The following is a 26,761-nucleotide window of genomic DNA, read 5'->3' on the forward strand; positions in this document are numbered from 1 at the left end:
TAAATCCTAAGAATGGCCTAGATGTCCACGTTCAATATTCCGCTATTACAGTGTGTCCCACAACCCTAGACTGCCTCCTTCATCCTTACTGGCAAGAATGCTAACTTCTCGTGCTCAGCCACAAAAATAGTATTGTCCCCGTGTCAAGTGTTGTTTTAATTACAATGTGCACAGCACATCACATTGGAAACAAAAGGAATTTTCAAACCATGGGAGTGCAATTTCTAAACAAATGCTGCACAAGCTATTGTTTTGCTTGTGTTATTCATTTCATATTTAATTGGAAGACTTTGTAGTTAAGCTCTTATCAAGTTGCTGCAGAATTTCCAGTTTACTGCACCAGTGGCATAAAAAAAGGGCGTCTTTCATTCGTATTCACCTTGCCATGGAATAAAATTGATCTTGATGTTGGTAATGCGGTTGCCTAGCGTGCTTTGTTCATGATTGTTATATTTTTCCTTTTGAAAAGCAGAAAAATAATAAATGGAGGTCTGTCTGGTACTACATGCCCCATTAATATGCCTTGTAGATGCAAAATACGCTTTAGTATTCAAAAATCAGAGTGGGAGTGGCAATTTACCATCAAGCTACTTAGTTTGTACACATGGAAGGGAAACAAATAGAATTTTGATGAGTTTACTGCCCTTTTGTGACAAACCGGTGTCCCAGTCGTTTGGTTCTTACAAAGTCCCATCCTAACGATGTCTTGTCTTCTAACCTGTGTGTTAAGCCTCTGTGTTCAGACAACACTGACTGTAACCGTCTATCCTATGCGCTACCTCAAATCACTTTGCAAAGTATACACAAATTTTTAAAAGAGAAAATGCAGTCAAAACAAAAGTGCATAAAGACTTGGTCCAGATGGTGAGGTAAAAACTTGGACATAGGGAGAGGGAAAAGAGGGGAAAAAATAAAGGAGCAGTTAGTCAGGAGGAAGAATTCAGCTAAGATGCTCCTTTTCAAATGACAAGCAAAAGGGAAATTGTGCTTTGGCTGATCTTTATACTCTTCCTCTTTGAGAAGTGTAACAGATTACAGCATTGTAACCCCTTTGCTCAAGGGGAGGTCAAGTTAAGTATTCCAAAGGCATGCTTGCAACTGAGCATTAACGATTAAAGAAATTACCCAGCACTCCTCCCTTGCAGCAGTGGCATGATTATAGTCTGTATGCGCCATTTGCTATTAATAATGACTTGGAGTCCTTGGTTAATTTAAATCACATAAACTACAGACTAGTAGCCGAATTACATGAAGCATCTATGAGATTTTTGAAAATCGTGTTTGGATTGGGAGACCCAGATTAATAGTTTCATTGAGAGAGAAGCTGCATCAGTGGGCTAGTGGGGGTATGGATGGAAATGAGGGGTAGTGATAATGAAAGGTCAGAAATCTGGGAGGGATACTGGAGGTAGTACTGCAGAGGAAGGTGATGAAGGCATCTGCTGAGAGCTGAACTCATTAGGTGAGAATAGACCCCTATATTATGGGATGTGAAGGAGGAATCATTACCAGTTTCAGAGGTAAACGTTGAGGGCAAAAGAGGGGCTAGCTGAGTAAAGAGGGTCACTTACATATAGAAAACATGTTTCCATGTTTGCCAGCCTAGAAAGTATTGGTATGTAAAAGCAGGTTAAGGAGGAAATAGGAAGAAAATAATAGTCCATTTTCTTACACTTGGTTAAAGCAAAAAACCAAAACCAACCAACCAAAACCCTCCAAAAACACAAACCAAGAAAGTGACAGGATCGCTGAAACATTTCCTTTTGAGAAGGGGCTGGATGTTTGCAAAACATGGAGAGTTGGCAAAGATACAAAAAGTGAATAGATATTACTAATAAGGAAAAGTGAATGAAGTGTGTGAGATCAGCTGAAAGAAATTGGACCTATAGAAAGAAGGGAGTGGTTTTTTTGTACTTCTGCATGTCGAGTAGATCTCTGACAGAAAAAGAAGTAGAAAATATACTGTTGCAGTGCTGTAAACTGAATACGGTAGTAGAATTTAGTAATTTATTTGAAGTACTGATTTCCTGTCCTATAGTAAATATCACTGGTTGATGCCAATAGTTTATATGGTGGTAGTTTATTGTTTAATATTTGCCATGCTGGACTGATGACAACTTTTATCCCCAAGCTTCTGTTGTCTTAAAAAAACTTCCTTTGTTTTTAGGTTTTCAAAAATCTTGGTACAGATGTGCTTAAATCTGCCTTTGAAGGTTATAACGCTTGTGTTTTTGCATATGGACAGACTGGATCTGGGAAGTCCTACACGATGATGGGAAATGCGGTATGTTGATTTTGCAAATGTGCATTTTTATTCTGTAGCAAGGCATTGAAATTACGCTACTGTAAGAGCACGTTTTTACGGAATTATTATTGCTGATCCTGTCTGTATGCTACTGACCCCCCATGTACCATACCTTCTAGTGGTAATCAGAGGTTTTAGAAGCTGTTTCTTTTATAGGTAGGTATTGACAGAAGTGTCTTTAAGTGATACTCTGTTGTGTTGGACAAGAAGCAATAATTTTTGTTCAGTAACAAAACCAAACATTTAAAATGTTACCGCTGACTTTCTCGAGACAAAAACCAAGATACTGATTTTGAGGACATGAATGATCAGCTCTTTCTGAAAAGATCTGTTTTTTAGATATCTTTTGAAGGGTCAGAAGATAGCTCCTTGGCCCCTCTTTAGAGAAGGCTATCAAGTGAAGAGTAGAAACTGGGGATGAGAGTTGCTAAATGTAAGTTTCAGCAAACCGTTATGAGATGATACAGTAACTTGAATTTTAAGGATTAAGTCCTGTTGAACACTGCAGTGAAGACCCTGGAAGAGGAAGGTATGGTAGGAGGGGCATTTGGCAGTTTGTGAGTGAAGGATGGGAGCAGTTTCCTGCAGTTGCTTCCATGACTGCACAAGGACAGAAAGAACCCGCTAAACTGTTGGGAGTGGAGCAGTTTGAAAGGGCCAACTGATGAAGTCTGTTTGCAAGGCAACCTCCACAGGTTTCATTCTCCTTTAATCCTTGGGAAAAAAATACAGCTTGCCTTCTCCCAGCAGAATTGAAAAGGGGAATATTGCCACTTGTCCTTCCTTAGATAGATCACTCATTTGAAATGCAGTAAGATTGGCCACTTTGCACCTCCTTTAGCTTAAGAGAGTAAATTAGCTGTAAATCTTTTTCTTTCAGTTGTCACAGACTAAGTAGCTTTATATTTAACTTCAAAATGGTAAGCAGAATAGACTTTTGTAACCAGAAAAGATCTTATGACCTAGATGTGGATTTCTATTTCAGAAATTTATAAAAGTGACGTTTTTATGAGACTGCCTCACTATATGTAATGACCGTAATCATCAAGACGTTTTGCAAATGAATAGGTGCTGAAGTTTGTTTGACACTATTCAATAATAAAGGTCTAATCTTCTTGCCATGATACATAAATACTTTAATCTGGCTTTGTACAGAGCCTGTGTAAAATATACTCAGCCGCCAAGTTAAATGCTTGAAAATGGATGGCCCTGTCAGAGAGACCACAATGCTATAAGAAAACTTGAATTGGAAATAAATTTTTTTTTCCCCCTACTTCTCCTTAAAAAGTATGAATTCTATTTTCATTTTGCTTTCAATATCTGCTGTTCGTGGCTCTGGAAGGCTTCTTCTGCAATGCTGTGTGCAGCAATCATTTCAAGAAAGAAATGACTTCGAGTTAGAATAAGTCTTGAGCACAGATACTGAAATGATCAGAGATCTATAAAATATGATCTATCAGGAAAGTCAGACTTGCTTACACAGAGAAAGGAAGACTGTGGAGGAACAAAAGTCTTCCAAGACGTGAAAGGCTGCTGCAGAAAGGAAGGGAATAATTTGTTCCCTGTGTCCAAGGTAGATGGGTAAGGAACAGTACATTTGAATTGCAGTAAGGAGTTTTCTGGTTAAATAGCACAGAAGGAAAACGGGCTTTTAATGAGAAAATTCAGCTCTGGAGTGAACTACCTATTTTGATTCAACAGATTGCCATGACTGGAAACTCTGTAACCCGGAAAAAAACTGTCAAAGATGTAGCTGATTCTGTCCTGGAGCTGTAGGGAGTGAAAAGGGAGAAAATGTTTAAATATAGTTTCTAAGAGTGTACATTCTGTAAGATGTATATTTTACTCATGAAATATGCTGGCAACTGTGTGTTCTTCCTTTCTCATCACTATATTGCTATGGTTGAAGTTACTCAATTAAAGCTATTATTTCCTATTTTAAGACTCTCTTTGCAGTTGCTAAATTATGTCAGACACTAATGACTTGCCTAAAACTTTGTGATGGATCTTTCATGTTTTTTCCTTAAGCTTTAATTAAAACTGTTCAGGTGTTTCCAAGCATGAGATGAAAGAAAAGTCTTACTTTCTACTCTCCCTGTGTTTAAAAAAAAAAAAAAAAAAAAAAAAAAAGCATGGGGGAAATTCTGGCGCTGAACCCTGAAACTTTGTCTGGAGTAGAGATTGATACATACTGGGAAAGGCTGCTCCTCTGTTACCAAAGGCAATTGTCTCAAAAAAAGCCTGATTAAGCTGCAAGTTTCTCCCTTCATCTAGGGTGTTGTTTTTTTTTTTTAACCAAGGTGTAATCAGGTGAAGGGCTAGGTACGATAGAAGGAGAGAATAGATTATTATTTCAAAGAATGAAGCCTGGTTTGAGAAGGACAGAGAGGCTCTGATTAAGAGGAGGAAGATGCTGGAAAAGGGCAAAATGGAGGGATAGAATATGATTAAAAAAAGAGACTGGATGATGAATCAGGAATTATATCTGGGCAAAGGAAATGCGAAGAGGAGCTCGGAGTTGACACTTGGGAGAAGACTGGTGGGACAGAGCATGCAGCAGGAAGCTGAAGAATGACGACAGAGGGGACCAGCACAGGAGCAGACTGGAGCGTGCTTGGGCAAAAAGGGTCAGATTTTATGAGGGATTCCAAGTAGAAGAGAAATCTTTGCCCGTGGAGCACTCGCCCTGCCAGAGTCTGGTGCAGAGCGGTCCACTGTCTTCGTGTTTTCCTGCTGCCAGCTATCTGTAGAATCCCACCAGGCAAACTCGCTTGGGTGCCTGGAGTGCCTGCGCTATGCTCACATTGGATGTTTGGTCTGGTTTGTCCTAAGTTGCCTCGTGCTTAATTGCAAGGCCCCTAACTCTAAGCAAGAACATTTCTTGCCTCAGTGGTGCACAGAATTAGAATTAGTCCATCGCATCAAATTGCTTATGCGTTTTTGGACTGGAGGCAAATTGTAGCTGACAGACTGTTTTGTAAGCGACTTCTGAGTTTGCAGCTCCGAGCCCAAAGCTCATCTGTATGTATATATCCTCTCCCTTTATTCCTGGGAGCCGTGTTCACTTATTTCAGCTCTGAAGGAGTGTTAGCTGCTGTCTTCCTGAAGTGGTGGGGAGGAGGTGTGCTCAGCAGGTAGCTGGTCATCTACCTAATCAGACTCGGTGGGAATGGGGCAGCTGGGAGCAAGCAGCCCCTCGTCAGCTGAGACCAGAGCTGCATGGCGCTCTCCTGCTCCTCTCTACTGCTGGGGAAAACCCTGGCTTCGACTTACTGCCTCGTTGCTTGGCTGGAAGGGAGTCTCCCTGGAGCAACGGGAAGAGGAGAGCTGCATGCTAAGTCTCTGGAAATCTCAGCGGTGTTAGCTGCTGCCTCACAGTCTGACACATGTTTGACAACAGTGGTGGAGCAGCAGCCTTACTGGGATGAGGCTCAATTCTCAAGTGCCAGCTTAACTGAGAAGATGACATCCTGCTGCTGCTGGCTGCTGTGTTAGCTGAAGTGGCAAGGACCCTGTAGTGGATAGTTGCAGCCCTGCTAGTAAACCACGTAGTCTGTAGGGATCTGTGAGAAGAAATGTTTTTTCAGTTTGCTTTATTAAACCTACAGAGCACTTTATGCATAAAAACTCTTTAATTGCAGAGTTGAGCATTCAGAAGTTAAGTATCAAATTTAATTTGGCTGCATTGTGGGATACAGTGAATGCAGTTTTAATTTTGTTATTGCACACTAATTTATGCAGAGGACCTGCTGCATCTTTCAAGACAGGAAGGACTGTGAGCTGGGGATTGGGGGTTTGAATGAGAATGGCTCATGGATGCATGTTCACGGCTCTCGTCCCATTCTCTGCAGATGTTGCCAAGTCTATAGTGAAATGGGGTAGAAGGAGAAGTTAGAAAAGATAGTATTCAGATAAGGCAGTTCATATGTTGCTCTGGGGAGCCAGTTTCTGCCTTGGGGTTCTTTGAACTAAGTGAGAGGGGTCAAATGTATCCCAATAACAAAGAATTGCAGCTAATATATACATTCCAACACACACACGAGGATTAACGTGGTAAGACGACTGCAGGTAAATAAAGGGCAAGAGAGTATTTGCTGACAAGTTTTCACTTTTCCCCTTTTCTGGATGTTGGAGCTCTTAACTAATGATCTTGGGTTTTATTTTTCAAAATATATTGCTCATGCATATATAGTCTTGGAAATAACAATTGTTGTTATTGCAGGGTGATGCAGGTTTAATACCTCGAATTTGTGAAGGATTATTCAGCAAAATAAGTGAAAAAACAAAGCGGAATGAGGCATCCTTTCGAACAGAAGTCAGGTTGGTCTTGGTGTGTTAATAGTTTGCTGGTTATCAAACTTGTTTCAGTTACAACCACCCTGTTTCACTTCTTATCTCTGAGAAAAGTGTGTGTTTCTCAGATAACTTTCCATGCTTGGCCTCAGTCCTATAATTGATTTTTGTTGGCAGTCGTAGTCAAAATGCGCAATACTTCTAACTTCAATCCAACAGCTGTGCATTTTGCTTTATTTAAATGATAATGAAAATGCCTTTGCTACTAGACAGCACCTTCCTTATTTTTAACCTTTATTTCAGGCTGGCATTAGGAGATCTTGATCTTGCTAATGTCTGCTTCCTTTCTACTTCTTGCTTTTTTGGCTTTTTTCCTTATGATAGAAGTACGCTGTAGTCATTACTATCTTAAGCCAGCTTTGGATCCATTTGCTTCTTCAGGTATCTTGCTTTCAAACAGTGTTAACATGGCTTTCCTTTTTTTAAAGACTCTTGAATCAGTCAGCGTTCTTTTAATCTTTTTCTTTCAGTTATCTGGAAATTTATAATGAACGTGTGAGAGATCTTCTCAGACGGAAGTCATCAAAAACTAATAATTTACGAATACGAGAACATCCAAAAGAAGGGCCATATGTTGAAGGTAAAAACGCTTTCAGTGTTTTGCACTGGATATTTTATTACCTTTATATATTTTAAAATACCATGTCTAATTGCATGGGGCATTTTTATCTTTTAAAATATAAATGATGATGGATACAGTGCTTTCCTTTGATGTAAAAGCATGAAAGGAGAATAGCCTCTCATTTTGTATCCCCACTCGCTTTCCCAGTTCTAAGATTATTACATATATACAATTTTTATCTTTAAATTTATAACACATTTTTAAATAATGTTGAGAGATGCAATTGTTTTTAAGAATTTGTTGACTATAACTTATAAAACTTTAAAGTTTAGATGGAAAGAACCTATTAGGATCTAACTGTCCTAAATCTATCCTCTACCAGGGAAGGTTCATGTCTCCTGAGGGATTATGCTTATGTTAATGCACTAAACACTTCAGTAAGATTGCATATTTTTTCTTAATTTACTGTAAATGTGTCAGTTCTCCATTGTTCACATGAGGCCTCATCCCTTTCCTTAAGTGATAAACAAGTATGACAATAAACACTAATTGCAGCAATATTTTGCAGTAGTGAGGGTAATTTGAATCTTTTTATAAAGAAAATCAAGTTCACGTATGAGCATACTGTAACACTCTGCTTTTCTTTAGATTTATCTAAACATTTAGTGCAAAATTATACTGATGTAGAGGAACTTATGGACGCAGGAAATATAAATAGAACGACAGCTGCAACTGGAATGAATGATGTCAGTAGCAGGTCACATGCCATTTTCACCATCAACTTCACTCAGGTAATAAAACAAAACCAAACCCCCGTCTTACTATGTGTTTACATTCAATGATTCATATGATAATTAAAAAATAAGGTTGTCAAATAAGCAAGTATAGGTGGATAATGACTATGTTGTTGTCTTGTGATAGGGAAAGTTAGAAGTGTGAAATACTCTTGAGAATTATAAATATGTTTATCAGTGATTATAATCTTGAAAATTACAGTGTAATGTGATTACTTAAAATGATATTTAATACATTTTGAGGAGATAATTATTGGGAGTTCAGGCTGAATAACAGTGACCAGTGCCAGCGTGTTTCACGATGGTGCTGTGACAGGAGGCGTGGGTGAGGAGCATGTTGTGTGAGACGTCAGCCAGAGCTGAACATGGGCTACCTTTTATGGTGTGATGTTATCCGAGGTTTACGGAAAAGAACCTGTCTCCATGGCCCAAATCGTAGAGTGTAGAAATGTTTTCTGACTCTTCATGTTACCATTGGAAACCTATTTATATTCCTTGATTTACTGATGGAATAATAGAGATTTAACAGGTTTTCTCAGAGCATAGTGATCTTTTTGTTTATAGGTAGTAAACTCCTTTTCTAATGACTCTTGCTCTTCATCGTTGTTTTTGGGGGGCTTTTTAGACAGTCCACAGATAACCTGCTAGATGAAGAGAAGGTAGCGTAGAGGTGGTTTGCTCTCCTGACAGAACTTTGCATGTCTTCCCCCCCAAAAAACACACACACGCAAAATCCCGTGCACCAGCTGTTCACTAATGATGAATTGCTCATTGCAAAGCTTTCAGAAGAGGATAAGATGCAGGCAGCAAAAAGTTTTGTTTTACTGTTGTACTGTCAAAGTAGAAGGAAGTTTGACACAGGGCAATCCGAGTTGATTTATATGAATTAAGATAAAAATTGGGAGCAAGCCTCAGTTAAAATCATAGAATAAAATTGCAATTGCTACTTACTTGAACTTGGAGGCAGGGGGACAAATTGAATGTAAGTGTGTCCGTGTATGCTATAACTTGTTGAAAGCTAAATGTAAATATAATATAAATGTTGAAAGCTTAAAAAAATGAAAGCAGCACATGTTCACTGTGCATCATGTAAATACCAATTCACAGTTGTCAGTGCATGTGCGTAAGTGGCTAGAAAGTTGGAAATACCACAATTTAAAGACGTGACTACTTGTGTGGGAGCTATGTGGCAATTCATGACCAAATGCCTTTCTGTGGCACCTCTAATACACCTGTCTTCTGAAGCTCTGCTATTGTAAACAAGTTAAATATAATCATGAAATGAAAAAGGTCACTAAGTTGGATTCAGTAAAATTTCAGAATTTTGTACCTTCATGCACTTTTCTTTGTATTGTTTTTTTTCCTGTAGGCTAAATTTGATTCTGAAATGCCTTGTGAGACTGTTAGCAAGATTCATTTGGTAGATCTTGCTGGAAGTGAGAGAGCAGATGCCACCGGTGCCACAGGGGTTAGATTAAAGGAAGGAGGGAATATTAACAAATCTCTAGTTACTCTGGGAAATGTAATTTCTGCCTTAGGTAAGTCTCTGTTTTTTGTGCTTGTCTGTTTTAAGTTTTTCTGTAGTCATTAAATACCTTTCTATTTTTTTACATACACTTCTGTTAATTTTTACTTACACAAATAGTGGCCTAACGCATACTGTTTTTGAAAATGAATGAAAATACATAATTGTTGTTTGTTTGTTTTTGTGTGTTTTTTTTTCCTACCTCCACATCACAGCTGATTTATCTCAGGATGCAACAAATCCTCTTTCAAAGAAGAAACAAGTATTTGTGCCTTACAGGGACTCTGTGTTGACTTGGCTGTTAAAAGATAGCCTAGGAGGAAACTCTAAAACTATAATGATTGCCAGTAAGTGTTTTTAAATTACCTTTTTGCATCCTCAACAGTTCATGCTTAATAGGAGTGGCTGTAAATAGATTCCAGATGCTTTGTTAAGGCAGAACGTTGTTTACACATACTAATGATTTCTTTCTTTCTGAGTTTTCTAGTAACACTTTGCCTTTACCTACACCCTGCAGAACATCTCTTCCAGCAGTAGAACTATATAGGGTCTCATTGTGTATATGGGGACAGTCTAGTTGTTCAGTAATGTCATGAACAATAGCAGGTATGCCTCCCGAATTTGAGAACTCCGTTTTCATCTGCAGCTTATTTGTTTGGGTGCATATATCCCTGGCTGAGTATTTGGTCACAAAGGTAACAAGGCATCCAGATCGTGTATGTACGGTCGTTAGACATTTGTTTGCATAAGTAAGGATCATCCAAATGTATGTGCCTAATTGCTTGCATTTGCTCTGACATCTACCTCACTGCTCTGTTTCTTTGACACGTGCACAGTCTAATGATTAGCTCATCTGACCAGTTAAACTTCAAGTAATAGTTCCTGTTTATTCTTGAGGTTCATTTGCATTCCAGACAGCGCTGTTACTCATGATAAGTGCTCAAACCTGGACCTAGATAAAATCTTGTACTTCTCTCCCCTTACGCCTCTCCTTCTCAAGTTGCAGACTTTGATCCCCAGTAACAAAATAAGATTCCAGCTTTGTGCATCTCGTCAATACTGACGTGTGAATCGGTTTGCTTTTCCAAAACTGTGTTGTTGTTTGTTGCATTAGTAGCAGAAACAACCTGGTCTCTTTTGACATTCAGTGGGTAAGACTGTCACTTTTATTTAACCTACTTTTTTAATGCACAGAGTGTTTTAAGTCTTTGTCTAAATTTAATTATTTATGATCAGTCATCTTGCAAACTTCTGCAAGTTTCCTTTTTACCTGTAGGAAGCTCTGTAAGGATCACTCAGTTTAAAAACCTACCTATGGCATATGTATTGCAGGTTTTGCAACAAATTGGAATGGGAATTCCATTCCCAAAAAACCCAAGTGAAGCTGGGAGGATGTTTAAGGGGAGGGGAAGATTCTGAATGTTTGGAATGTAAGGTTTGAAGAGAAGAGCAGCTCTGAAATTTCTCTCACTCTTCCGTGCTCAAATGAAGTGCAGTCCAACTGATGCAGTCCTCTCTTGGGAATTGTAGGAGAGCAGAATCGAAGGAATAAAATGCATTGGTGTTGTGGTTTAACCTGGCAGGCAGCCAAACCCCACGCAGCCGCTCGCTCACTCCCCCTCCCCGGTGGGACGGGGAGAGAATCGGAAGGGTGAGAGTGAGGAAAAACTCGTGGGCTGAGATAAAGGTAGTTTAATAGAACAGAAAAGAGAAAATAATAATAATAATGATAGAATATACAAAATAAGCGATGCACAATGCAATTGCTCGCCATCCGCGCTGACCGATAACCAAGTAGCGATTGCTACTTCCTGGATCACGCCTACCATTCATATACTGAGCATGACGTCACATGGTATGGAATGCCCCGTTGGCCAGCTGGGCTGGCTCTCCTGACTATGTTCCCTCCCTTGTGCACCTAACTCGGTCGGTAGAGCATGGGAGGTGTCCTTGGATTAGGAGAGTACTTAGCAACAACTGAAAACATCAGTGTGTTACCAACATTCTTCTCATACTAAATCCAAAACACAGCACTAGGAAGAAATTTAACCCTATCCCAGCTGAAACCAGGACAATTGGATCAAATTCTGGTTCTTCAATCGCTTTGTTACAGTCAAATTCTCTGGATAGCAGTTCCTTTGTGGCATGATTTTGGGAAGGTTTTTGGAATCCATGCCACTTCCTTTCCTCAGGCTGATCACAGTAGTACCAAAAGAGGATCTTGGACCAGACTCTGCTTTGTTTTTCTGTCTAAGTAACACTGTGCTGGCATCTTTCTTCTTGATGCTTTCTTTCAGTTACATGGTTGAGTAACTTGGTGGGTTGTTTTTTTGTTTTTTTTTTCTTTTTTTTGACAGAGGGATTGGGAAGAGAAGTTTTAGAAACACAGTGAGCTTTCAGTGCCTATACTAATGATTACAGTGCCCAGCTGCTTTTTCAGCTACTTCCTCGTTTATTAACGATGTTTCTGCTAGGCAGAGCCCTGATGGTTGATCTTTTCTCCAAGAGTAACTCTACTGGTAATGTGACTGAATTGCCTAACAGAGCCTGACAAGCTGTCCAGATAACGTTTGGCCTGTCTTTTCTGTAACTAAACACAAAAAAAGCAGTAAGATCATCTCAAACTGTAGGAAAGGCTCTTATAAAAATACATCCAATTATGATTTGTCGTATTTCTATTATGTATTGTAACGTTTCTCTTCCAGAAAGAGAATAATTCAGTAGTGGAGAGGAGACAGTAGATAAAGTAGGGAAGTGATAGTGTGTAGTAGGGGAGGTATAGTCTGTTGCCAAGTGCATCTCCCCTAATTCGGGGAGTCTCTACCACAAAAAGAATCTTTATTACTTTTGAGAGAATGAGGAAGGGCAGAATATTTTGGTTACTTGATTATTTTTTCAGATGTTTTCATTGATTCTCTGGGTCTCTTGTTCAGTTTGATAGTTAAGATTTCTGGTCCTGCATCACTTCTGCATGGTGTTCTCTTCTGTATTTTTGTTCATCTATTTGGATGCAGTAATGATCTTTTTAATTGGGAACATCTTGTGTATTGTTAGGAAAATTAAGTGAAGGAAAGCATTAGCACTTTTCATTTTAACTCCATTGTTTTTCCTGGTTAAGTTGCCTGTAAAAATAATCCTGGTTTCTCTTGATGCATCAGATAGGTAACAGTTCTGCGCGCTGCCAGATGCCTGCAGCTCGGCAGAACAGCTAGGTTTGTAAATTATAGAAGCTCTTATCTTGTTTTGGTTTTCGCGTCTGCTTTTTGTTTGAACGCTGTTTAATTTCCCTTCAAAACTTGGACTGAACGTACGGTGTTTTTACCTGCAATGACTTTTCCATTCAATGATTACATTAATACTTATAAAATACTCACCCTTTTTCCTACTCTTCTTGTAAAAAAATTTGCAAGAAAGCCTGTAAAGTATTCATATAGGATGTTTATGCTTATCAGAGAAATGTAAATGTTAAGTAGATTGACAGCAAGATTTCTTTACAACGCTTGATTGTTGGACCTCATTATTCTAATACACTATTCTAATACAGTGTTTACTTAAGCAAAGTTATAGTGACATGAAAGCAGTGGAGCTAGGTGAAGAATTGGAACAAATTGTAGCCATACTGGTTAATCATGTATTTCTGTCTCTTCATCCACATTAAGTTTATCTGACTTTTAAAATGTAAACTAACTTTACTAAATGAAACATATGGTGCTGGATAAACTGTTTCTGATTTCATCTCCTTAGCTATTTCACCTGCTGATGTCAATTATGGAGAAACTTTAAGTACACTTCGCTATGCAAATAGAGCCAAAAACATCATCAACAAGCCTACTATTAATGAGGATCCTAACGTCAAACTGATCCGTGAGCTGAGAGCTGAAATAGCCCGGTTAAAAGCCCTGCTTGCTCAAGGGAATCAGGTTAGCTTTACTTAAAATTTATGTGTAATTTTGCTTGAGTTATAACATCTATTTCTAGAATGTAATGAGATAATTATCTTTCATTATATTGATTTGAGTAAACAAGCTCTATGAGGCTATGAATGAATATTATTTTCTTGATTGAATCAGTTTCCATATGGCCAACAGATTACCTCTTTTAACATAAGGGGGGAAAAATTGTCATCCCAAAGCTTTTAGCTTTCTCTTAATATAACCAGAGCTTAATTGCAGCGAGCTGTGGGACAGGTAGTCACCACAGCGTAAGGAGACTGAGCAGTAACGTATTTCCGGGGTCTAGACTGATGGACTGAAGAGGTACTTTATCTAGTATCTCAAAAGAAGCAGAAAGTATAAAGTATCTTAAGATGCATAAATATAAAAATGTGATGGGTTTGAACAATACATTTTCTTTGTGTTTGGCTGCACAGTACCTTGAAAGCATGTAACATGCTAAATATGTGAAAGTATTTTCAGTGGTGGTGTAAGAAAACGTATCACGCTATACTTCCCTTTTGCGTGATTCTCTTTCTTCTGTCTGTATTAGCCGCTATAAACATGTGCTGCACAAGCTCAGTTAGGCTTAATTTCCTCTGTTTCCAGGATGGTGAAACCAAGCTAACAATAAGGAATATGCAATTGGCTCAGGCCAGTCATCTCTTCTAAATAATGTCACTCGGGACTTCTAGATTTCACACTTGAGCAAATATGATTTGGAAGTATCTGAAATGATGCTTCAGATTTATTTCTAGAACTATCTAATTTTATTTTAGATGGGCTGTGCAATGTGAAATGTCAGTTCGGCGTAGCCTTTTTTTAACAGAAGGCTAGTACATCAGCTAGATTTCATGCTATGAAACATTTGCTGAAAAAGGGGATGGGACCACAGTTGGAAGCAGTAACAGGTATTGTAGATGACTGAAGCGGAGAGCTCTGCTTTGTTACAATTAGAAAATTCTTTATGGGGTTGAATTACTCTATTATACTTGTGTTTCTCCCGTATTCTTTAGGAAGGGAAAATAAATTAACTTTTGAAATAGGGTTTGATTTAGAGTTAGCAAAGTAGATGTAACTTGGACCCCCTTTGAAGATCTAATGCTTTGACCCAGTTCCAAGCTGTGAAACGGTGGATATCACAAAATAAAGCTGGTTCAGTTGTAGGATGTGATAGATGGCTGTGTGGGAGACAATAGAGAACTTGCTTAAGTTAATTGAATTTGTGATGGTTGATAAAACAGCAGGTGGTGTTATGTATGCACAGTAGAATATAAATCTCTGTATAATTTATTTTGTGGTTTTCCTTTATATTCCCAGAATACTGTATTGCAAATGCTTCTGTAGATCACCAGAGATACTGGTTACCAAAATATAGTGCTGGATTCAGTGTAGAAGGTCACATAACAATGAGTATTGCTTGTGTGTGTGCGTGTTGTATAATAGTTTTCCTTTTCTAAGGCCAGTTACCATAATATATATTGATTAAAGATAAGCAATATACATATGTATTATAGCAAAATGGTTAACTATTGATGCATAATAAATTTTCATGTTTAACAGAAATAGAAACATAGATGTATCAGGAATTGCCCGTTACAAACTTGTGTCTAGTTTCAGTGTCTGCATGTGTGACCATGTGTATACACAGTGAATGAAAATAGTACTCTCAAACCGATGATTTGTATTTGAACTATCAGCTTTGACAAGATTTTGATTACTCTGTTTACAGTATTTCAAGGTAAAATGATATATATTAGAGTTTAAAATACTTCATCCTAAATAATCAAAAAAGCTGAACAATTGCATTTCTTTCATTTCATTCCGCCAGAAATAGTTACTTTTTTCCTTCCTTTTTTTTTTAACTTGACGATGTTTACTTTTTACAATTTTAGATTGCACTCTTGGATTCTCCAACAGCTTTAAGTATGGAAGAAAAGCTTCAGCAGAATGAAGCAAGGGTGAGTTACAATTTCATAAAACAGTTTCTAAACAAAAAAAAAAGGAAAGGGGGGGTGTCTGGATACAAGAGTGTTGGTAATTTTCAGGATTTTTTTGATACACAACTAAATTTTCTCCCTCCAAACAGCATTGTCTTGGTACATTTTAGAAAAATAAAAAAACCCCAAAACCTATGTGTGAACTTGTAATTTTGTTAACCTACTAGTGTAAGGTAACATTATAACTAAGAACAAAGTATATCTTTGATATTTATATAACAGTTCTATTTAATGAAAATATTAGTTCCCAGGCCAGCTTGCCTTACTAAAAAAGTATGTTTGTAAATAGAATAGAGAGGGAAAAGCCACTAAATCAGAGTAATCAGTAACCAGTAATCACAGTAACAAAGCATTCCGTGTGTAGAAAATACAGTAAAAGATTTATGGGGAAAATGGTCAACTCTTCTTTGTTTTCAAGTAATCAATAACTTGTAGGATAAGTTTTCAGAAAATTTCAGTCTTTAATTCTGATATGTACAAATATGTTCAGTGCCTAATTAGCTGTCTTTTTGGGGGAGGGTCTAAGATCGAGGTGTACTTCATAGTGTGCTTCACACCAAGTTGTTTTAGTAGTGCAACCCAGTGTAGAGGCTGGGAAAAATTCCCAGACAGTTTAGACTTACTCAAGGGTCCAAAAGAATTTACATATAATGGTACTCTCGTTTCTCTAATTTGCAATCTTTCATTCTTTATTCTGTCATTCTATGTGAATTCTTTTCTATATACTTGCCTGTTTTTAAAGCTACTGCAAACTGGTTTATAACATTAGTATTACTCAGACTTTGGAAAAACAGAGAGGAAAGTATTTGGAATCATCCAGCTACATGGCAGCACATATTTAGTTCTGAATACTGTCAACAAGGTGCCAATCAAATGTAGATATGATACTTTTAAAAAATAGGGGCTGCTTAGCGGGTTTAAATTGTAAGGTTTACATTGGTGCTGCTTAGACCTTTACAATTCGAGAATGAATGCATTGCTTTGAGAATCATGTTTTGACCTAAGTAATTGGTACAGTATCTGTCTGCGCTTTTCAGGATTCCCATTGGTAGTACCGATTTTAAAGACATGTTGAAACACTTTTCAGTGAAATGGTACTTTAAAAATAAACTTCAGGACAAAAATGGTGAAATATTTGTATTAGTATGAACCATAGCTGCAAAGTAGACTCCAGGCTTCTCCATAAGCCAAGTTTCTGCTAGGAACACATTTTACAACTTTGTAAAATATGCAGGAATCCTTACTATGTTGTATTCAATAATTAAAGTAGGACCTGCATAACTGTGCTGTGGGCCTTCAGTTGCAAATTATTTTTTTTCATATTCGTACTAGGTTTTAAAAATGTTTTAGCTGAATCAGAGATGAATGATAATATTGTTAGTACGTGTAGTATGCTTTTATTTTTGTGCACAAACATAAAGCTTTAATCTAAAAGTAGCTGAGCAAGATAAACTGCTGACTATATGCTAATTAGAGTATGTTATTCATGCTCTGACAGTAATCACTGCTTGTCCTGCTCAGAAGTGTTGGCCCCTCCTGTGTGGAGAGTATATCGAGCATATTTTATTATCTTTTGTCAGCCTCATTAGAAGATTATGTGATTACTATTCATGATAATTACAATAGACATAATTAGTGAAAATTCTTAGTAGATATTGCAGTGGTTATAGCTTTTTAATAATTGAATGAGTGCAATAATTAATTTGTTTATACAGATCTAAAGACTTTATCACCGTATTTAAATTATCCGACAAATATATGGTAGCTTTCTTTAATGAGTTGATTTGTCCTTGTATAAGAACAACATTTAAATGATTTCTGAGGAATAGAAATTGTTCTGGTATGGTGAATAGACTTACGATGGACCTCCATGTTTTTCTTTAATCTTTTCAATTATTTTTTGTTTTAACATTCTGATTAGCAGCACTAGGACTGATATGATGCACTGAAAGATGTATTTACTTTTCTCAGTTGAAATCTTGAGATACAGGTAAAGATGAGAGAAGCTTCTTTAGTTCCCATTGATCAATTTGCAGCTGATCTGCAAAGACAGCTAAGATAGTAGGCTGCAGGTAGCAAATGTGGAGATATTTGGAGGAACTGCACTGATGACGTTGTTTTTTTTTTCCTCTACAGTGGTTTTATATGTAAAGTAATAAAGGGACATAGCTGGTTGGATTTGGTTTTTTTTGTGTGTGTTGTTTGGTGTTTTTTTTTTTTTTTGCTTTCTGCAGTTGAGGTAAATTCAAATAATAAATGATTGTGTATGTTTTTAAAAGTCTCTGTATTTAATTCCTGCACAGAAGTCAGGTGATTTAAAAAATGGATATATATTCTATTTAAGGTGATTATGGTTCCAAGTCAGCCAGAGCTTTGAGGTAGATCTGCCTGAAGCACCTCTATGCTCTGTTTTTGAAAAAGTCTGAAAGGCTTTTGAAATGAAAAGAGCCTTTACTGGTATTGGAGCTATGTAAGTTAACTTATGAGATGGACAAAAGTAAGATGAATAGGAAAAGCAGGATAAAACCTAAGCATTCATACCCAGCGCTTTCCCTGTCTGTAATGCCTTTGCAAGCAGCTTCTCACTTCTGTGCTGATTTCAACCAAGTGCGTGATTTCTAAGTTGCAGCAAACTTTTGCTCTTAATCTCTCCTGAAGGCTGCCTGTCTGCTTCTTCCTCTGCATGTCTTCCTCTGCAATTTCTGGAGGGTATTTTAGCCTGAACATGCCTGCCTGCGCTGTAGGAAAGGAGCTGTCGTCTTGTTACAGCTACGGGATCAATCTGTGGCAGTAAACTTTGTAGGAGTGATGAAGCACTTTATGGAATTATTCCCTTTCTTTGAAAATGCCTGCCATCATTTGAAGTGGCTATTCCTGTCCTTTGTTTCATTTTATACTATAAAAAAGAATTTTGTGATTTTCCTTTTTGAGAGAGAGGAATTGTAGGTATGGCCACTTATTGCAGGAGCAGTAGTGCTCTTTTAAATGTTTAAGTATTAAATTTCACAAAGAATTGCACAAATATTTAGTACTTCTCTGAGAATGCGTTATCAAGGACATTAGAAGAGGTGGGATTTTTTTCCAATATTTGTTTTCTTTTATAGGTGCAAGAACTGACCAAAGAGTGGACAAACAAGTGGAATGAAACCCAAGATATTCTGAAAGTAAGGAAAATAATTTTCAGTTTGGCATTTGAACTAGCCTTAAGTTTTTCTTTCAAAAAAAGTTCCTGTTCTAAGTCACCTTCTTTGGCTTTTTTTAATTACCCAAAATTTTCTCAGTCTTGTTTTGGCTTATTCCAAAGAATTAGTTCTTGAGAAATTTTATGGGTGAATATTCAGGCACAGTGGTATTTTTGAATAACATTTTAAAGAATTATTAATAAAAATGAACACAACTCTTTCTTTTCTTCACCATAGTGACCTCAGTGCTGAACAGCTTCTCTCTTAAAAATCTTTAAAATACTGAATGTTTTTATTGAGTTGCAAATGAAGAAAACCTGGGGCAAGCCCAAGTGGATCCCTTATCCCCTTGGTGTTTGTGTTGTATCAAGACCTGTGAATAATCACTTTTTATGTTACATTGGGTATCTCAGTGGATGCGGTGCATAGTGGATACAGATTTTTGCATTGGCCTTCAGGTTCACGTTTTGGTCAGAAATGGCTTGTAAACTTGAAAAACAACTTTCAATGGGATTTCTGCAGTTGAATCTCCTCCAGTAGGTCTTCATCAAGCCAAACAGATGCATCTGACCTAAGCGTGCTCTGGAGTCCCAAGCACAGGGATTTTTGCAACCGGTTCACATAAACTGGCCTGCGTTGCGCTCTTTATATGACTTCAGGCTACTTCTGGAGCAGTTAAATCCACACAGTGCTCTCTTGGGTTTTGTAGATTTAGTACAGATCCGAGAGGGCAACTTGGTGATTTCCGTACTGTGTTTTTTGCATGATGTAGACTGAGACTTTTGTGTTCTCTGCATGTATCTTTGCTTACCTGCTGTCCAGTTCTACTGGTAAGATTTTATGTTGGCATTTGGCTCGTGATTAAGCTGATAGTCTGAGGTGATATTTTAATGGGCTACTTTATGATTCCGTACACACATATAAGCACACATGTGCGTGTGCACACACACAGAGCAATAATTCCCACAATTTCTTTTCCATAACGTAGACTAACATCTTTTTGCCAAATGTTTTAACTGTTCTGTTAAATAAAAATTTTGAAAACAAAGCTTAAGCTTTCATGACTTGCTGTATATGCTGAACATAAACTTGTTTGGAGTGCAATTCAAGCAAGCATTTATAAGTAATTTTTTAATTCTCCTTATCACTGATCTGAAACTTGATTTTTATAGTTGATTTTTTGATTCGCTTTTTGGTTCCGTAAAAGAAAAAATTAAAGTTGACCACCATGTCTTTTTTCTGAGTTCCAAATAAGTTGAATGGCTCCATGCTTAAAAATAAAAAAAAAGCACAAATAGCATAGAAAACAGAGCAGGGTTGGTAACTGCCTAGCAGATGGTGTGACAGAATGGACTGTTTAATGTCTGTCCAGATACTGAACTGGGAATTACCATTTGCATATTCCTCAGAGATGTTTTGGGTCCAATTTTACATTATTTCTGTGTTACTTTGTTGTTTTGAAGCATCTACACGTACATAGAACTTTATTAATCCTCTCTTTACTCACGTCTGGATTGGGGAGTTCATTGTTATGTGGAGAATTTGTGAGTTTTGGTCAATTGTGAAAGTGAACGTGATGTAGCATATGAGAAGTTTTTAAAGCTTTATGTTGGAAACGCACTGATTCTTGCACAGAAATTACAGAATTGTAGGAGGTGTTGACTGAACAGTTCATATAAACAAGGGAAAGCTGCATTTGTTAAATAGCTGAATATAGAGGACTTAAACACAGAAGCTGTAATTCTACTTCTCTGTACTGAGCTTTTGTTAGTTTAATTGATACAGCTTCTGTATTTTGCACTTTATATGCTGATATTTGAGTACGTGAACATAGCTTATATTTCACTTTTGGGTGAAAGGCAGTTGATAAAACTTTCCTGGCCCCGAAAAACTGAAAATCTGCAAAAGATTTCTTGGTTGTACTGTTTTATTTTACATTGTTTTACTGAAGCTATCCGTATTTTTATTCACTTCTTGTTTAACGATTTCTGAAATCACTGCCAGCATATGAATGGAAAAGGGCTTTTTGGAAGTCTGCTAGGTTGAGTCGCTGGAAAGCAGGTTTTAAACTATAGAGAGCAGCGGTGTTTCCTGTAATGGACTCCCTGTAAGTTCACTGGCTTTTTTGTTTCGTTATTGACGTGCCCCCTCTTGCACACAGAGATATTGTTCATTTGTAAAACTAGAATGTCTCGGCACCCTTTGAGCAATGAAACTGTCTTCGTATGTCCACCTCACTACAGTCACAACTTTTTCCGTGCCATAATCCAGTAACTTTCAGGACATTCTTCATTGAGGAACTTAGAACTTCATGTTTGTATTTATGTTTAAAACCTGCTTCCCCGTGCCTCCCCCAGGCTTGTAGTGCTGAGATACTTGCTGCCTTTCAGTTCCTGCCCTGCAGCAGGCTTGAAGAATTAAAAACCTTTTCCTTTTCAGTCCCTAACACCTTTTGCTCCAAATCTTTTAGGCAGTTGAGTTTGAAAATTGATGTAAACAGCTGCCTATTACCTATTCATATATGCCTGGCAGATGCAAGTGCACTTGCTAGTAGAATGGGATTTCCAACTCTATTATATGTAGCTATGCTTTTTCATAATAAGTTCTAAATATCAGATTTCACATGGTTTTGGATTGTTCTCGCAGGCTGATGGGAAAATCTGTTAATGTTTAAATCCAAAATAATTGAAAGGATTTTGCATAAGCCTTGTAAAATACGGGAAGCCAGATTCATAGGGCATGCTGGTGTCTTCTACTAGATCAACAGATATTGCTGGAAAAAGTTACCTAGCTTTTACTGAATACAGTGCTTTCATCAGGCCTGACAAAGAAGTGATGCATACTGTTTTGCAGGGAAGATGTTCCTGAAACTTGTTCACCCTTGCCAGTTAGTTTGAACCGTGTTTTAAATTAGACCAGCAACATCTAAATGCTACCTTGAAAATAATTCATAGAGAATGGAAAATCCTATCCAGCTAGAAAATACTGAGGAAGAGAGAATACCGTGTGAAGGCAAGTTTTTGATAAAAAGTATTTGGCAGCTCAAAATTCAATTATTTCAGTCGGCACAGTGCCATGTGTGCAGCTGACATGTACATCCCAGTATTCTTCCTTATTTCTGCTTGTAGCTTTTATCCCCTTTGACATTTGTCTCTATGTAGTTCACCGAAAGTTACAGTTTTCCATCACGGTGTGCATCTTTAGACTGAATATGTTGAACTATCCTATCTATAAATGTTGTCAATTCCGAATTTGGTGCAGAGTCTGTATGGCTGGATGCCATTATCAGCTGTGAACATCTCCTATAATCCTTCATATACGCTGTCGTCAGATTGGACATGTCTTGGACTGGTGATGGTAGCATTGGTAGGACGCTCTCTTTCTTTCATGCTTTTGGAAGAAGCCCTTTTGCAGGGCGACTGTCTGGGTTCCTCTGGAGTCTGAATCACTGTTAACTCACACCTAAAGCCCAAATCCTTCCGTTTTCCTTATGCAAAGATTAGGACACTGCATACATCGGGGTTTTAAATTTGTGCTGACTCCATCCTTTACTGGGTAGCATGGCAACTTCTTGGCGTTGTTGATCTGTCTGAAGTGACAATTTCCAATGATGATGATTGTTTTCATCCTTGACCTCCTCACTATAATACAACATGACACTCTAACCTTACCATCCTAGTATTACAATCTGTCCCCTGTCCTTCTTTTTAATCAAAGGGAGGGTATTTTAATGCTTAATAAGCTTAATAAATATGTGGAATGATGCTTCAGCATTGGGTAAAATAGTGCGTCGAAAACCAAAGCAAGTGTTTGATTTGAAGCCCACAGCCTTTGGGTTATTTCCTCAAATGTCACCAGCTGTCAAAAGAATTGCACTTTACAGAACAGCACTGCTTTACATTGCTTCTCTATCTCCAGGTGTCTAGCAACCTCAGCACTTAAATCTAGGATTTTGCTTTCATCTCACTCTCATTGAATCTTTCTATGGATTTTTTTTTCCCCCCCCTTCTGTTAATGTTCTTCTGTACACATCCCCAAAGAGAAGAGGAGGAGGGAAGAAAAACTGTTTGCTCTTTTCCTTAGTTTAGTCCTTTTGGTATTGTTCTGTTAAAGATCAATCCTGGGGTCTGTAATTTCTTTGGATGCTTTCTAAGATGTTAGGGTAACCTATCCAACTTTCGATTTTTCTCTTTCTTTGAGGCTTTAATTGGTACAAAACTTCTTTTGATGTGGCTGCTATATTTGACTGCATGTGTTGTCGTTCTCCCAGAGATCTTTTTCTTTTACTGGCATCTTATTTTTGTCATCTTTTGTGCATGTTCCAATTTCTTTCTCTAACCTTTAGCAGCTTTTATATTAATCTTTTTAAAATGTGTACTCCTTTATATAATTCTCTTCTGCTTTTTCTTCCCAACTTTATTTTAAATTTCTTTCCCCCTTTTACTGTTTGTGTAGAAATTGGTTTGACTTTTTGCTTTAGCCTTCTTTGATGTATGTCATCTGAACCTAGCATTAAATCTGTACCTAGCATTAAGGTATTCAGATGCTCTTTTTTTTTTTTTTTTTTTACTTTTAAGTAGATTTAGAGTTACCTTTTATTTTGTTATCCTGTTGTTTGATTCTAATCATGTCATTAGCTTTGTGTGGCAGAGCTCAACTGGTGTCAAAGGATGCAGAGAGATCTGTGTTCAGAGTCTATTAAAGGACAGGGTCTTTTTTGTGTGTGTCTAATTCTCATGATCAATAGTTTAACTAGTAGCTGCTTCAACTGGCTTTGTCCTGTTGGATTTAGTGACACAGCCTCTCGTTCATCAATAATACTAATTCTGCTGCAGTACTTTACCACATGTTGTGTAAATATGTTATTGAACCCTGTTGATTTGATCTTTTTCTTTTTGGTGCCCTTCGGTTGAGTACCGGTTAATAGTACATTTTTGTGGCTGAACAGTCATTGTTCCTACCTGGGGAAGAACAGTGTTGCTAGTATGTCTATCTTCAAGCATTAACATGTACCTTTTTTTTTTTTATATCGTGCCTCTTTTTGGGGGAGATGAAATACTCTTAATTTGCCATGATGAATAAATACGGACTAATACCAAACAGTTGTTTTGGTAGACATACCCATCTAAACAGAAGAATTGCCTTTCTTTATGAATCTTGGCTATACCCAGCAAAGACATTAGGAGACCAAAACTCAAAGTAATTGGGTTGCTATTCATGAGGTGCTGATTAGGGTGGCAGAAGCTAATAGATTTTGATTTTAATAATTTCTTTTCCATGCTGGCTTGTATACCGAAGCGAACCCTGTCAAGAGCAGTTTGTTGTGTTCTGTATAAATGCTGCATTAGTCTACATTTATTTGCATTTTCAGATAATTTTTAAACTACAGTTGCTGAATCTCAGTTCTGCCTGTAAGGCTGGGCATACATCACCGTTGTCGTGTTGTATGCCTTTTTATTACTTCTATTAACCTTGACTTGGCTTGGCTCCTTTTCCTCTTCTCACTTGTTTTGTGTTCTACCCCAGTACTTCGCCCTTCGAAGAGCATTTGTTTTCTTCATTCTTTCATGTCTTTTTTTTAATGTGCTCAGTCCTCTGCTGAAAAGTGCTCTCAGTTAACACCTGCTACTTTCACATAAAGTTCTTGTGTCTACTAAATCCACTTTTTGATGGCTGTAGAGTAGGGAAGTTGTGCAAGCTCTTGGGTTCCTAAAGAAGAAACTGCAGAACTTTTTAAAAGTACTTTTTGCATCACTAGTAATGATGATAGTTCATTAGTCATGGCATGCGCTTCTTGTCCAAAAACCTGTGATTGTGACATTCCCCATTCAATGCCTTCAGCAACCAAGAAAATCTTGTGGGTTTTGTGCCTATTCCATAGTAAGATTACTAGAACATTAGGAACCTAATGCATAATGTAGTTGTCCTAGATCACTAATGAATAGCTGGTTTTTTATTTAGATACATATACATTTTATATATATAAAATTATGTGATGAACAAAAAACTACAGCTTGATGTTTGTAATTATTTGTACTACTTGAATCATTTTACCATTGGGTAAGTTGGGTATTGGGAAGTTACGTATTATGAAGTTTTTACAAAAGACGCCAATGTAGGCTTTAATCCTGCCTTTAAAAAGTACCTGTGACTTATTGAGACTTCTGCACGCGTGCCTTTGGAACACAGGTCCTAAAATGGTTGTATTTACAGGTTGAATGAAAAAAAGAGCGTTACGGGAATGGTGTGCATTTATATACAATACGATGTATGCATGATATTGTATTTAAACTGTTCATTTTCAGCTTTGGCATATGTGTTTGTTTATATGTTTGGCAGGAATAACACTTGTTTCTAAGGATTTTTCACATTTCAGTAAGTGAATCATTTTTGTAAAATTGTTGCTAGTTAGACATGTTGGTGTTGCATTTTGGTTAGAATGTCTGTTGGCTGTGTTTGAAGCGTAACTGTACTTTTAATGGGAGGCCTAAATCTGTACTTTCATTTGAACAAGTTTTGTTATTTTATAACTTCTTCTGTTTGTCATCTGTATTAGCAACACTCATTGCATCCTTCCAGTTCTTGCTTCCTTTCTACAAGCTATGTCTTCTGCTTGAATTTTTAAGGAAGAGGTTTTAAAATCACTGCAAAATTAAAATGGGGTAGCATATCTATGGAGCTGGCAGAAAGAATTTAAGTCAGATGTTGCTGCTAAATTTGTTTTCTTTTAGAAAAGTTGATAGAATAAAGAGAATAACAACTCTGTTCCTAGGGATGTTTGCTTTTTCAACAATTGTTTGCCCTCCAACAATTATGTAATATATGTACATTTATCAAACTGAATTTGTATGGAAAGGAAAATGCACTTTTGAATTAAATAGTCTCTTATTAACATATTATGCTTAATAGGATTCCCTTCAGCTGGCTTGTGAATGTTGTGCAGAAGACAAAATACTAAGAACTTTTTAAAAGTGCTGATGTTAATTATTCTTGTCTATCACAGTCAGAAGTCGCACAATAAATGATAATCGCTTCTCTTTCTCTAGAAGCCTGTTTAAATGTGGTTTTGGTTTCTTGCACTAGATGTCACTGCAGATACAAAAATCAAGCTTTTCTGCATGCTTAATTCAGATTTAATTCAGATATTTTAAGGCAAAATGATTTGCAATATCTTGACTTTCATTGCTGTTCGGATCTACTAAAATAAGATTATGAAAATGCCAAAACATTGGTTTAGGAGCAAGTCCCGAAGAACTTGAGCAACCGCTTTGACCGAAGTGCTTCTGAACAACGATTCACAGGTGGGATGCACTGTGTAAAGTGATTATGTACATTCAAAATTATTGCAATTATTTGTCAGTACATTTTTCAACTCTCTTTTTCGAATTACCGTATATTTAGAATGTTTGACAAATTACTTTAGTTATAGCCTTTAAAACATGTTTGTTTTCTTAACTTTGTTATAGCTCTGATATTTCAAGGATATAAAAGAACAGTTTCTGGGAGAGGTAGTATCTCTTATTTGACCAGGTAATATCATTGAGAAAGCAAACAGGCTTTTGGACATACAGATCTTTCACCAGGCCACTTCTGCTATTTGCTTTCTCTTTTAATGGATCTTGCAGTTGAAAAGCCAGTGGCAATGATATGCAGCTTCTATTTATAACTGTTTCTTTTAACATTTTTCTCTTCATTAATCACTTCTGTAGATTTATAATTGAATTTCAGTACATTAAAATTTAGTAAGTTGGGTTTTTTTCCTTTTTTTTTTGGGGGGGGGGAAGTTGTCTGGCAACAAGGGAATGTTTACTCTTTTCAATTCTTGTATAGTATTTACCCACAACTCCTGCCTCCTGAGTGACGACAGGTAGTATCTAGTTTAACTCTCCGTTTCATTGGGTTTTTTTTTCTTATACCTGGCCTTGTGCATTATTTATTTATTTCCCAAGTGTAGCAGTTACTGGCAGTGGTTGCAGTGTATAAAATCATCTATTCTGGTCGTGAGATTTAAAGTTGGGGTAGATTGTCATTACTAAATATCACATAGCTTCCCTCTCCCATGCCTCTACAGATAGACTTTTTGTTATTTGGGGGTCAGTTCAGAAGCT

General features: G+C 37.3%; 1 protein-coding gene across 18 annotated transcripts in view; it reads left to right on the plus strand.

Annotated features, from left to right (window-relative positions):
• Nucleotides 1–26,761, plus strand: part of KIF16B (kinesin family member 16B) — a 140,430-nt gene that overhangs the window by 19,374 nt on the left and 94,295 nt on the right. For 17 of the 18 annotated variants that reach the window (XR_012673243.1, XR_012673241.1, XR_012673242.1 and 14 more), the window contains 9 exons: nt 2,168–2,284; nt 6,528–6,625; nt 7,129–7,238; nt 7,869–8,011; nt 9,384–9,552; nt 9,755–9,886; nt 13,284–13,459; nt 15,367–15,432; nt 18,576–18,635. Coding sequence is in view for 15 of the 18 variants with exons in the window: in XM_075147684.1 (XP_075003785.1) it covers nt 2,168–2,284; nt 6,528–6,625; nt 7,129–7,238; nt 7,869–8,011; nt 9,384–9,552; nt 9,755–9,886; nt 13,284–13,459; nt 15,367–15,432; nt 18,576–18,635 (1,071 nt within the window). In the remaining 3 variants the exon portion in view is untranslated. Of the gene's footprint in view, nt 1–2,167; nt 2,285–6,527; nt 6,626–6,748; nt 7,040–7,128; nt 7,239–7,868; nt 8,012–9,383; nt 9,553–9,754; nt 9,887–13,283; nt 13,460–15,366; nt 15,433–18,575; nt 18,636–26,761 lie in introns of those variants that run through there. The other variant, XM_075147681.1, reaches the window with a different exon arrangement.

This window comes from Calonectris borealis, chromosome 3 (assembly GCF_964195595.1).
Source record: "Calonectris borealis chromosome 3, bCalBor7.hap1.2, whole genome shotgun sequence".
In the NCBI taxonomy this organism is placed as follows: Eukaryota; Metazoa; Chordata; class Aves; order Procellariiformes; family Procellariidae; genus Calonectris; species Calonectris borealis.